General features: G+C 35.7%; 1 protein-coding gene across 5 annotated transcripts in view; it reads right to left on the reverse strand.

The window, feature by feature from the left end:
- Positions 1 to 5,116: 5,116 nt before the first annotated feature.
- The window catches only part of LOC102227511 (voltage-dependent L-type calcium channel subunit beta-3-like), a 32,775-nt gene continuing 23,785 nt past the window's right edge, over positions 5,117 to 14,106 (reverse strand). For 4 of the 5 annotated variants that reach the window (XM_023334725.1, XM_023334727.1, XM_023334731.1 and 1 more), the window contains exons 5-14: positions 13,838 to 13,899; positions 13,715 to 13,740; positions 12,893 to 12,973; positions 11,943 to 12,001; positions 11,738 to 11,847; positions 10,475 to 10,483; positions 9,442 to 9,593; positions 9,207 to 9,302; positions 8,610 to 8,783; positions 5,117 to 7,822 (exon numbers count right to left, since the gene is read on the reverse strand). In XM_023334725.1, coding sequence (XP_023190493.1) covers positions 7,127 to 7,822; positions 8,610 to 8,783; positions 9,207 to 9,302; positions 9,442 to 9,593; positions 10,475 to 10,483; positions 11,738 to 11,847; positions 11,943 to 12,001; positions 12,893 to 12,973; positions 13,715 to 13,740; positions 13,838 to 13,899 — 1,465 coding nt within the window. In that variant the 3' untranslated portion in view covers positions 5,117 to 7,126. The remainder of the gene's footprint in view (positions 7,823 to 8,609; positions 8,784 to 9,206; positions 9,303 to 9,441; positions 9,594 to 10,474; positions 10,484 to 11,737; positions 11,848 to 11,942; positions 12,002 to 12,892; positions 12,974 to 13,714; positions 13,741 to 13,837; positions 13,900 to 14,106) is intronic. The other variant, XM_023334726.1, reaches the window with a different exon arrangement.

The following is a 14,106-nucleotide window of genomic DNA, read 5'->3' on the forward strand; positions in this document are numbered from 1 at the left end:
TGCTTTTCTTTGAAAATAATCATGATAATTGTTCTGTTCCATTTTTGTTTTATTTTATTTTATTTTTTTAATTAAACCTCGGTAAGAGTTATTGTAATGCACAAAGTGTTTCTTGGACAACACAACACACTTGAATGTGAACTTGAAGTATTAACTGAATCAAATTAGGAAGTCAGAAACTGGGTTTGAGAAATTAACAATGACAGTCAGCATTCTGGAGACTTCCTTTTTGCAAGTTTTGCAAAACGGAAGGTTTTTAGTTACCTAAGGCACAGTGATTTGATTTACTATTAAATTGTGCTGTGCACATTAAACCACAGTTTGACTGACTTCCTGTTTTTTTGGATTTCTTACATCAGATTAAAAAAGTAGAGAAATTGTGAAAAGCTTGAGACATTTATCCCTAAGGTGAGTTTATAGAAATGTACCTTTCTGAATTTATTTCAGTGCTTTGTCTGGTTGTGTTGAGTCCTGCATTGAATTTAGGATGATTATTTTAGCAAATATACACATTATAAAATTATTTCAAGTTATTAAATAGGTTAAAATGTTTTTTTTAATAACCAACTGCACACTGAAATACTTGAAAATGTGTTGATATGATTTTAATCAAAAATAAATAAGTATGAAACAAGTCTGTCAGAATTCTGACTTTAAGGAAAACCTCGAAAAGGAGATTTAGTGACGTGTTGCAGCGAAATAAGTCAGTGACTTTAAATCCTTCACTTTTCTGAAATCTCTAACATCACTTCTACATTTTCTGCAGGCGACATATGGATTAAATGCTCAACTTTGGGGCATTTTAAAGGGTCATAATGCTTATCTTATGTGTGATCCTGGGGCTTCTTTTTTACAAATTCCCATTTATTGGAATCAAATGGTACAGTATTCCCGCTTTTGATAGCAGAACGTTTGTGAGTTTCTGGTAAAATGAATGGTTGTAAGCTTTGTTTTCAACCATTGCATATGGAGATTTGAAACAGTTTAACTAAGCAAAAATCTGTGCCTGTGTTGGTAAGCTGAAATGGTTAATCTGAAAAGAAAAACTGTTCAAAACAGTTCAATGAGTAGCTAAAAAAAGTAAAATAAAAAAAAGTCTGTAGCTGATGAAAAAATAATAATCTGGTGTTAAAACTTGTAGCACGCGCGACGACATATGCTGGACAACTGGCAATCGACTGCTGGTTCCCAGGGTGAATAAATGCCTGGGAGTTCAGGGAAAAGGTGTTGTGAATCAAGTAAGCCTATACAACTGTGATGAAATAAGTGAACTCCAAAAGTGGGAATGTAAGAATGAAAAGGTGCTTGCCCTCCAAGGCCAGGAGCTTTATGTGGAGCTCAGAGCAGATAACCAAGTTGTACTATCAAAATCAGAGGGACCCAACAGCCAACTCACCATTTCAGGGGCATCTAGTGGAGCTTGCACAAGAACCTACAGAGGTAGGAGACTCTGTTGCTGTTTTTCTTTATTGTTCAAGGCTGGGTGGTCTATCGTGATCTTTCTGTTTGTTGTAAGGCTCTGTACTTCTTTAATTAAAAGGATTTAGGTGTGTTCATTAAATCTCTTCTATGTTTTTATGTACTTACTTTACAGAATTGTATACAGTTGAAGAAAATGCAGCAGGAAGGCCGTGCATGTTTCCCTTCATGTACAAAACTCAGTGGCACTAAAGCTGCTCTTCAGCCGACTCTGAAAGCGGCAGCCTTTGGTGCTCAGTTGAAACAACATTTGAAAATCAACTGTGGGGCTTTTGCCCAACCAGCAGTGAGTACTGCTACAAAGTTTTGTTTTGGCAATAAGAGAGAGACATATTTACAGTGCTTTCTAAAACTATTCATATTGTTTGAACATTTTGCAGATTTTATTGCAGACCAGCACAAAATATTGGCTAATGGTGAAGAATAAGGAAAATGGTGTAAAGCATTAGTTATCACTTGTTTAATATCAAACATATTTTAATATCAGACAAAAACAACCTGAGTAAATAAGAACATTCAGTTTTCAAGTTTCATGATTTCATGTATTTAAAAGCTATGCAAAGTCAAGCATTTATATCTTTACATTTTTGGTCACTCAGAATATGGCTTTGGTTTAGAAATGTGCTCCAAACCCACTCCGAGGCCTGAAGATCTAACGTGTTAACAAATACAACATGGATCTTTCACATAAAATTCCAAAAAATAATACACTGAAGATTAAATAAATATATAATCTTTCATAGATAAAGACAACTGGATTAAGCATCCAATAAATGGAGCAGCATACCAGTTGAACACCGTGTCTGCTCTGACGTGGTGGCAGGCTGAAACCAGCAAGCAGCAGAACGCTTCCCTCCTAAGTATCACTGATCCCCATCAGCAAGCATATATCACAGGTAAAGTGATGAAAAGTCAAACAAACGCATTCATTATCAGATGTTTAGCTCTTATGTATTTAGTGAGGCACATTTCATGAAAAAACTGTTTGAACTCATCAAACTCATATTTGAACTGTTCTTTGTCTCTGCTTCAACAAATAAGCGCTTTATCTCCACAATGTGCTTTTAGCAACGTGTTGCCACCTGCTGACAAAAGCAGGAAAAACAACCTTCCTAAAATAATGGCCTATGTCATTTTTTGCCAAAAGTGATTTCTGCAAAAGTGACATCATCCTTTGGCAAAAAGAGGTGCAATATTTAATGCAATAACTGTTCAGTTATTTGGAAATAAGTAGAAATCAAATTTAATTATTCAATTAAAAACAAAATCAAAATACTGGATTAAATATAAAGAGAAATTGTGCCCATTTTTTAAAGATTAAGATCATAAATAAAATCTTTATTTAGTACTCAGTTCAGTTGAGCTTCAGACAATGGTTGACAATCATAATTTATTTATTTCGTCTTCCATCTTTGACTTCACTCTTACAGCACTACTCGAGGCAGGAAGTAAGAAGCAAAGGCATAAACTTTGGACTGGGCTAAACAGGAATATACAATATGACTGGGGGTTATACAATCTGGCTGGAAGTGGTCTAATGGGAACCCGTTACAATACCTGAATTGGGATTCAGGTAAGTTTTATTTGTATTAGCACTCTCCATATTAAATCCATTTTGTGTTAAATAAAACCCAAGACATTTAAGTAAATTACAATTAATTCCACATGGAGATGGTGTCTATGGTGCTTATACTCACATCCAGTAAAATTCATTATGTCACAGCATAGTGGCTTAATACTCAGAGAAATATAGAATTTATTCATTACACACAAAAACTCAGTGTTAATGACTTGGATGATCTGATTTAATGTTATCCATCATATTTTCAGGGCACCCGTTATCTGGTCCTCAACATAATTGTGAACTCAATGATGGTGCTGTGAGGTTTTCATGGCAAAGCTCGAAATGTGACAACAAACTGGGTACATCTGCTACAGTAAAGAAGTTCTGGCTTCTCCAACTAAAGGTAACAATAAAGTTCTAAATCTTCTCTCTGTCAATGTAAATCAAAACACATTTTCTGTTACTTCACAGGTCTTGATGTGGGATTTTGCTCAGCACCTTGGATACCTTATTTATACTCATACTGAAAAACCTGGTCTGATGCTCAGTTAGCTTGTCGGCATGAGGGAGGGGACCTTAAAACATCCACAATGTGGAGGATCAAAGCTTAGTCATCTCTCAGCTTGGATATGGTACGTTACTACTAAGCAACATGAGTAAACTATCTGCTTCTCAATTGCCAGCTTTAAGCAAAACTTTGCAAACCTCACTTTGTTGCTTGTTTACACAAACAAAACAAAAAGAGTCAGTGACAGAAACAAAAAATAAACACATTCTGTTTCAAATATGATCGAAATTCAGTCTATTGCAACCTAGTTACAAAGCGAAACTTCATACAGTTTGTTAGTGAACGTTATTACATTGTCATTTTATAATTTTATTCAACTGACAATATGGAAACAATGACTTTTTTATCTACAGCGTCCACTGATGAGCTTTGGATCAGACTAAATGATAGACAGAGAGAAGGCTTGTTTGACTGGAGTGACCAGACCACAGTTAGCTTCACCAGCTGGGAGTCTGCACCAGCAGCTGGAACTGACCTTGACGACTGTGTTCTTATCAGAGGAGATGTAATATCTATATTATATTTATATTGCTTTATGTGTTTATTATAAAATCTATACAGAAAAAACATTAAATGGTGTACTTAGAGACATGCTAAGTACACGTTTCTATGTACACTTACTTATGTACAAGTAAGTAGAAATGTACCTATGTACAAAGCAAGAACACTATGGAACACTTAATTAGTACAAGAAAACATATTCTTGCAAAAAATTATTTAATTTCTCTCAAAGAGTTTGAGACAACTTATCTAGATACTCTGTTCAGAATGTTTTTGAATCATAATGAATTTGTTTACCTGTCTGAAACATCAGCCAAGTAGGAACTGGTTCTCCTGCAATGATCTTTTGCTTGATTATATCTTAGACTCAGTCCCAATAGAGTAGCAGTAGGAGCTATGTCTTTTCCAACCCTTTCATTGAAAATAAAAGTTACATGGTCATGTGAGTACATGATTTCCCCCTTTGTTTTTACTACCATGTAAGTATTGTAAAACAATTCTATATTTGGAAGTTGGATTTCCTCTTAATGGAAATTAGACTTTTATTACATTCTTAAGTGAGAGTGAAATTTCTGCCTTGTCTGCCTTTGTCTTTTCTTGCACTGAATTAGAAATATTTTCTTGCCTGTTTTTCTAAATATACTGCTTTTAAGCAGGTTACATGACATGAAAAAGCAACATTGTTTTGAATTAGGTGTTAAAACTGTTATAAAATCAAAAGAGAATTTAACTCAAACGTTTGCATCCCAGATTGAGCTTTACTCCATCTCCTGAGGATTCAGAAGTACTTTTTTCATACAAATGAAGCCATGTTCATATTCACAATGTCTGTCAATCCAATATCCACCCTACAATAAATAGTAAGCGATGTGCACCGGTACAGTAAACATCAGTGTTCAAGCAATTTTGTCTTTGTGGTCCTTAAATATTAGAATAAACCAAAACTCAATTTAGAAAGTAAAAAGTCACACAAGGGCTCCTATCCTTAAATGAAATGTGAGACAGCATATAATATATTTTAATGATTTTTAACAATAGAATACATATCTGTCAAAATGAACTTTTGAATGCTGTACAAAATTATATAAACAAAATAAATCTACAAAGGAATAATCAGTCTTGTTTACTCAATGCAGTCATACTCATTAGGTCTACAGTACTGAGTAGTGTAACAGACTCTCCAGTCCTCCCTTCATTTAAATAGCAAGGCAATTATGAAGTATGTACAAATGCATAGATTGTATTCAAGCAACATGTTTTATCACAACAAAATGCATAGATTATTCTGCATACACTGAGTGTGACCACAAGATTAGTCATGCTTCCAGATAGACCAAATGCAAGAAAGCAAATAGGTTCAGACGTTTTCAAAAGTAGAACAGAAAATATGTTTATATTAAAATTATATGTATTATATTTAGGTTTTAGTGCTTAAAGTAAAATAAAGCAATAGCGTTCAGAAACTAATTAAAGTGCAAATGTGAAGAAGAAAATTGCAATAGGGAAAGACACATAAAGTGGTTTCTTGAATATGTAATTGAAATATTCAGAAAGAAATTGTGTTTTTTTTGTACAATGTTGAAATTTTGATTTGCAAAATTTTAAATGACTTCACTTTAAACCCAATCCAAGGTAAAGATGAAATTCAAATATCTGCTACACAGAAATTAATGAGCAATTAGAACTTTGTTAGCTAAACTTTTCTATATATGATTAGCTATTTCCAGTTAAGTTTTTAAGTTCTCTTTATGATTGTGGTTTTGATTAAGGAGGAAATTAATGATTTTTTAAGTTTTTGATGACTGATAAATGTATTGCCTATATTGTTGATGACATAGACTTGTAAAAGGTATGTGCATTGCTTATCATATTTGATCAATACATAAAGAAGAATTGACAATAAAAATGGAAAACAGAAAGAACTGTTTTGTCATTTTCATTCATGTTAAAATTATACTGAAGAAAACTTTCTTTTGTCCAGACAAGCGTAAAAAATAAGAAGAACCTCAAGCAACGTCAGCGAGGATAAAAGTGTCTAATTTCTTTTTTGTAAAGGGTTTAAAAATAAAAGCATGTGGGATTATTCAACAGTGTTGGGCTGAAATTGCTTTTAGGTATAGATTTTTCCACATTATTTGCTCCAGGTGTCAGCACTGTCTGTGCATCTAATTTATAAAGCAAACAGCACCGATTATGTCATAGTGCAAACATGCCTGTCGACAATGGTAGGTTTGTGCCAGATCAATAATGCAGAAAAATAATGCACAACCCAATTGTTACCTTCAGCCACAAACACAGCAGGCACATAATGTGAAAGAGAAAAAGACAGACTTTTGTATTACAGAGACCTCCTAATGCTTGAAGGATCATCTTTTTCACCTCATCAAAGGGGAAAAAAATTTAGGGATGGCAATTTTGAAATATTTATTCAATGTCAATAACCTGCACAACTACAGATGCAGAGGGACAGCCATGAGACTGAAACAAAGATGGCTAGATTTTATGTAGCGTTTTGAAAATTTATTTGAAGATTACAGAAATCATATGAAAAGTCAGGCACTCCTGAGTCAATGAAAGGTTCCATCTGTGCCTTCATTTTATAAAGGCTGTAGTGTATTGTTTTTATTTTCTTTGTCTGATGTGCACTTCTTACCAGAATTCATGAGTTGTTAAATGTTTCTCAGTAATTGTATGTGGTAAAATCCAATGCTTTTAAATTACAAAAACTGAAATAAATATTGGAAATACTTCCTATACATGCATGCATAATGCTTTATTGAGACTTGGAAAAGTTGCAGAGTCTTGTAATTCCCCCTTTGAGGGTGTGAATTAGAATTTGTAGTTTGCTTCTATTTTTGTGGAAGATAAAGTGAATCTGTGTGGAGAACGCTGTGGTGTTCAAGAGTAATAAACAGTATGAAAGAATAGACTACATTCAAAAATGACTGTTTCACCTATGAGTGCATTATAAAATGGGAAGCATAAAACTGCATCAGCTTGGGAGTAGAAACATGTCAGTCATCCATGTAAGAATCTTTGTGCCACTGACGTGCATCTCTGTCTCTGATTCGATCCCTATCGCTCTCCCTGTCCTTGTATCTGTCTCTGTCCTGATCTCTGCCCTGGTGGTGGTAGCTGTGATGGTTGTGTGCAGGGTAGAGGTCTGCATGGTGTGTCCGTGTTGGGATATGCTGGTGATGCCTCTGATGTCGGTTGCGTTCGTTGTGCTCCTGCTCATAGCCTTCCCTGTCATGCAGCTGGCCACGATGGCGTTGGTGATGATGGTGATGATGGTGGTGGTTGCTACTGTGGTGGTGATGGGTATGACCCCGGTGGTTGTAGTGTATCTCCTCCTCATCGCCCTCCACCACCACTTCCTCCACCTCTTCCTCCCTCTCCTCATGCAGGGGTCTCCTTGGAGGCCTTTGGCTGTAATCTCTACCTGACTTTACATTCATGCCACCAGATATTTGGCTGTGCTGAGCGTAGCTGTGGTGTTCCATCCGGCGGTGATGGTGGTGGTGGTGATGGTGGTGTGTGTGCTGTGGTCTTTTTGCTTCTGTCCTCAGAAGTCGCTCCTCTTCTTCCTTTCTTTGGCCTTCTTCAACTCTGTCCTCCTGATCTGGGGCGGGTGGGGTCTCCTTGTCTAGGTGGTTCTCACGTGAACCCTTCCTCTTGGAGGCACCTGGCTTCTTACTCTTCTGCTCATCCTTAAAGGAAAAGGACCAGATGAATATCATTTAACTAGTCACACAATAAAATTAAATAACGTGCAATTCCAAATCACAGAGAGAATATGGAGAGATCAAGGTGAACAATGAAAACAATGTGAGGAAGATGGGTGACAAATTTTCAAAATGACAAGATGGAACATTTTCATTTCCAGCTTAAATGTAAACTTTGACCTGGATTTCTTCTGGATTTGTTTAAAAGAACAGACATTATTTTGTGAACATGTTTAAACTATGGTTAAATCCTCACATGTGTAGAAAACCGAGACTTTCAGTTGTTTCCATTCACTGCTAATAATTTACATAACCACTGGTCAGCTTACTTTTTTAGACCGCAGTATGTCAGGTTTTTAAAATAAAATTCTTTCTATCAAGCAGTCATCTAACTATAATAGGCTATAAATTACAGACATTACATAAAATCATGTAATGATTCTACATCATGTTTCCCATACCTACAAAACGGGTATAGTAATATTTCAATAACTCTCACTCACCAGTTGTTGGCCTATTTCATTTCTTCTTCAACTTTGCATAGTAATAGGATGAGAAGACATGAAATTAAAATGTTAGGTGGACTGGTGGAAAAACGTACAGATGAAGCAAAAATAATGCTAAAAAAAAAAATTCTCTAAATTTAAACAAATATTTGTTCACATCACATGAATGAGATGAAGTTTGATGAGATGAGGTGATAGGAACATTTTACATAGTATTTTATATATTTCAGTATGTTTTCACTTTATAAATTGTGTGTTTTATGCACCGGTACTGTTGTTGGAGAGGAAGGCAATGTGTTCTCAGCCAGCTGTGCTACAAGTGCATTTGAAGGCTCCATCTCTGGTGGATGCGTTGCTCTCCAGTAAGATTCAAGGTAATCCGCGATGTGCTCACAGGCATCAGTAAGCTGGTTCTCATCTAATATGACATCAAACATTTCCTACAGACAATAGAAGGTGAGAAAGAAATAGAACAAAATGTGAACACCAGGATGCATGTGTGTTATGATGTTTAATGCAGGAGTAAGTTTATTGAAAACTATATCTGCACTGTGTGTCAACAACTATCTAGAAAAATTAAATCCAGAAAAATTAATACTGCAATGTATAGAACTTCACTGGTGGTCAAGTAAGGTGAGATGTAAGACCGAAAAAAAAAACCAAACAAAAAAACCACCCGAGCATCTGTTATTTTACTGCACGTTAAAGCTACTCAGCATTGATTTTAATAAAGTATCAAACTTGGTCTCGGAGAAGATAAAAAAATTACTTGACATCAACACACGGCATTAGCCAGATTTTCATCTCTTGAACAGAAAAAAAGCAGTTGTAGTTTTTAACAATGTCCAGCAGATGGCGCTCACCGGCGGACACTGGGCCAGCTTGTCTGCTGCCACAAGTTGAACGTTTAGATGTTTGGTTTGAGATTTTCCTCTTGTCTTGATGAGTCTCGTCAGCACCTACACAACACAAAATAGAACACAACTTAAAAAAATGTAAGTATCCTATTTCTTTTGACAAATACAGGGCAATAAAAGGTGTACAGATTTAGAGAAATGCATTCTATCAGGTAGTGCATGGGTGACTGATGAAACCTACTTTTGGTGAAGATATCTTCACATAAACAAGAATTGGAGCAAGCGAAGTCTTGGACACTTGCAGTGGGTGGTTAATCGTGTCTGCATCCAAAACGACTAGCTGCATGCTCCGGGCCAGCTCAAATATACGCTCCACCTCCCCTTGGATCTGGGCTGCAGGAACAGAAAATGTAAGCTTCCAACTCTGAGACAATTTAAAATATACATGATATACAAGATCTCACTGGAAACCTCTAAATATGATAGTACACATATTGAGACTGACAATAGTAGGAATGTTCTAGATCTTTATAACTTTATTCTCATATTTTATCTTATTTTATACTATTATAGAAAAACTGTTACAGTAACTTTAAACAATTCAATAATAATACATTTTAAAAGTTGCCTTACTTTTAAATAAATGCTAATTTGCTGCAAAGATTATTTAGATTTAAATCTGTTAACACTTAATTCAACATGTACAGTCTGGCTTCATAGGAGTGTTAAATTATTTACAAAAGATTTTCTGCTTTACTTGAACTTGTAAACAACTAATAAACAAAGCAAATGACAATTGACATCAGAAATAAAAAGCATGTAAAAAAAAAAAGCATGTTCTACACAACAAAAGAAAATAAGACCTTGGCAGCTCTCACCAAAAGCCTTGCACTAAAATATTTAGTTTTTTGTTATTATTATATGTATAATTTCTTCCCACCACAAAGATAGATGCATCAAGATTTCTTCAACTCATGGCAGGAGTAATATTAAAACTTGTCCACTAGAGGGAGAGCGGGAAAGGACATCAAGTTTTAGTCCTAAAACATATCCGACAACCCACTCACACAGAAGCACTTCAATGCACTTTAGCTATATATTTCAAAGCTGCACAGGATGAAGTCAGTTTTTGTGTAAATGTACTATAAATGAAGCACACAGAAGTGAGAGGGTAGCAGCAGCTGATACAAACATGGGGGAAATGAGAGAAAGAACAGAAAGGAGGTGGAGCTGTCAAAAACACAAGGAAAACCAGTGCTTTCAGTCGTACATACCGGCAGCATCTGGGATGAGACGGCAATGAGAGAGACAAGAGAAAAGCAAGTAAATCTTATCCCTGCTCTTGTTTTAACTGATTTCCTCCTCTTCTATTGAAATGGGTAGAAAGGATCAGAGGGTAGATAGGGAAATGGTTGTGACTATTCTACAGTATAATGTCACAAGGTAAAAAAAACAAAAAAAACAAACTCATATGCTTGGTTTGAACAAGATGAAACTTCCTAAAACTAGGAAGTTTTCTAACTGACAAACTGCTGTAGTTTAAATTTCTGACTAAGATTGTGCTGGTTCTGATAGAAATATATGAGAATAAACAAAGCCTAGCAGCTGCAGATCTGTCGATGCGCCGCTGTTAGGTTTGATTGGCGAACACCATCCTTTTAACGATGGGGGGTTATTATGAATATTTGCAGTAAATATATTTTATGGCATGGTGAACCTGCTAAAAACAACCAACTATTGTTTCAAACATTATTTATTACATCCACTATGTCTGGGAGATAAAAGCAAATAACATTTCTCTTAAGTCATTTCCTTCTCAAAGCAGGAACATGCAAGCTAAAAGCTGCTGAGCAAGAAACAAGAAAAAACATCAGAGGTCTCAAAGCTCTGAGGATCACAGTCAGATTAAGAACCCACTCAATCCACTCAAACCGAAGTAAGCCTGATCTGTGGAGGCTACAGGCTAGTTATTGACTATGGTGTTAGTAGCAAAGCAGCTTTCATGAGACATTCTGTAAAATCAAAGTCACAAAAAGTCTATCTCTATCTCAGCATCACAAAGTCATGACTCATTTGAAGTCTGGGTTACCTAGATTTACGAACGGTTCTCTGAAACATCCTTGCAATAACCCACATCTTTGAGATAACAGTACAAATATACTCAGCAGAATAGAACACCCATCTTGGTTCCAGATTTAGGATATGTTTGATTTAATGTTGTGGCAACTCTGCATATTTAAGGCAAAAATTGAGCAGCAATGGAAGCCAAAAGACAAAAATAGCTCTGACACATTCACTTCAAATTAATTTAGACAGAATGAGACAAAAATTAATTAGGACTTTAAAAATGTGGGGGATGCCACAAGGGAAGTCAAGTTTTCCAGAAAGCAATTATAATAACTTGTTTTGAAACTGATTTAGTTGTCTTTTCCATGAGTGAACTTTTAGAGTTGTGTTCTATCCATGTATTTCTATTAAAATGAAAGAATTCCCAAGGATAATTAGTGCTCTGTACTGCCAGATGATAAACTACAGACCTAAATTAGAGCGTGTGTTGGACCGGTCCATTAAGGCCTTCTTGCCAGGGTTGTTGAGGATAGAGCGTTTCGCCAGCGAGATGTCAGCCGTCACCCTTGTAATAGTGATTCTGAAAAGAATACAAGAGAACAAGCATTATTTCACAACTTTATTAAATTTTACTGTGCATAAAAACAGGTTTGATAATGACAAAGAAAAACTTACCTTCCTTCAAATCTGTGTTTTAGAAAGTCAAATAGTGCTTTTTGCATCATGTCGGTAATCTAGAATTACACAGAAAAATAATAATTCAGCTTGATTGCTTGTTATTGTCGGTGCCATACTGACTCGCTTGGCTGTTAGCTGCTACTATTAATTTGTAAACTACAGTACTTGCAATTATCATTAACTATGCTCTCTCTTTGTTTTTCTTTGTTTAGAACATACACTTGACCTGGGTCGCTTTTCTGAATGGAGCTATTGATAGAGCTTTGCATTTATCTTTGCGTACTCGTTCTTATTCTTTCCCATAGACCCGACCTGACGTGTCCTTTTGTGTTTAGCTGAATCTCCTGTTTGGATGTCATCATTGAGAAAGCTTTAATGAATTCCTTTGTATTTTCCTTTTCTCCCCCCACACCTTCCAAAAAGGCACTCTAGAACCAGTGTTTCCTCTTTTACTTAGCCTGTTTCTGCTGGAGGGATTCCTATTGAACAGGAGATGCTCCTCTCCAATACCGGCAAATGCTTGTTCATATTGAAAGATGGCTCTCTAGGCATTTTATTTATTTTGTCATCATTTAATTATTTTTAAAAAATTTTGATTGAATTGGACTGTACATACTAGAATCTAAATATGACTATATTTTTATATTCCTTTATTTAATCAGGTAAACCCCATTGAGATCTAGATCTCATTTTCAAGAGGGACCTGAAACAAACTTCACTCCCCGTCGGGGAATCGAACCCCGGTCTCCCGCGTGACAGGTGGGGATACTCACCACTATACTAACGAGGAGAGTTTTGTGTTCTCATTATATGATGAGATGTAATTGGAAAAAATCTGGATTTATTTCATTATTTGGTATGAATTAACCCTATTTGTCTTCAGGTGACAATTGTTATGATTTTTTGCTAAAATTATTGAGTTGAGTCAAATGTCAGAAGAAACTCACCTCTAAGCCCTTTAATGATGGTCCCATCAGAACCACTGGTCGCATTGTTGGCACAACATCATACATGGTTACCTGTTCCCCCTGTAGACACAAACACATTGTATGGTTTGCATGAAATGCATCCATTTTGCTATTGTTATAAGAAAGTTGCATTTTGTCTCTCGAGTCTCTCTCAAAAGCCTTAGTTTGTGTTTTAAATAAGCAGGAAAAGCAATACATCTAACACGAATTTGGCATTCAATTGTGTTTTCTGTAAAGAAGATAAAGTAACTGAACATTTAATGAGTTCAACAATCTGAAAATTTCAAGTTGGGCTTTGGGTTTGCCGTACAAAGAACATCTGTTGCATTAGAATGTTGAATTTTCTTGTTCCTTTACTAACCATGATCTAATGTGTCCAAGATCTGAACAAAGATGTTTAATAAGCAAATTGGTTGATGATGCAGTTGCAACATGTCAGCCACTTGTCAACAGAACCACCAAACATTTTTGTTTCTAGTCTCTTATTTATGACGTTAGACTAAATCTATTTTCATTATAACCAAACATGAAGGAATAGGAATCCCATCTGGGAACTGAATACTTTTATACTTTAAAATAAAGTATTTAATATGTATGTATTAAGACAATGAATCATCATTAACAACCCTTATTGAATGGATCCAGGCATTTCTAGAAAGAAATCTGTGTTTAAGAGGAACCTTTTAGAAAAAACAGGTTTATTTGAACGGTGCCTAAAGTCCTCAAATCTGATGTGTAACGAATGTGAAGCAAAACTTTTGTGGTTTCACAACAGTTATACAATTTAGCTTTGTCCCTTACCGGCTTCTTTTTCACCTGCTGGTTGGCTGCTCACAAAGAAAAAAAGAAGCCATGTTAACTTAATTATCATTAAGGACAGATTTTACCCATATGCATTTAGTCTTATTCGGTGCACAAACTGACCTTGTGAAGGAGGAGTGTATTTCTTTGAGTTCATATCTTGAGTTGCTTGAACTGCTGCTTTGCTGAAACAAGACATGAGTTATGAATTATCTCACAGAGATTTGATCAAAGTTCACCGCTTTACTTATAAAGGTCTACAGTCAGTGCTCATTAGGCGCGGGGTAGGTTACATCTGAGAGGTTACACCAGTCCATCACACGGCCACACAGAGACACCCAGCACAAACAACTGTTTACACACACACACAATTAACATAACAGTCAAGTCTG

This window comes from Xiphophorus maculatus, chromosome 6 (assembly GCF_002775205.1).
Source record: "Xiphophorus maculatus strain JP 163 A chromosome 6, X_maculatus-5.0-male, whole genome shotgun sequence".
In the NCBI taxonomy this organism is placed as follows: domain Eukaryota; kingdom Metazoa; phylum Chordata; class Actinopteri; order Cyprinodontiformes; family Poeciliidae; genus Xiphophorus; species Xiphophorus maculatus.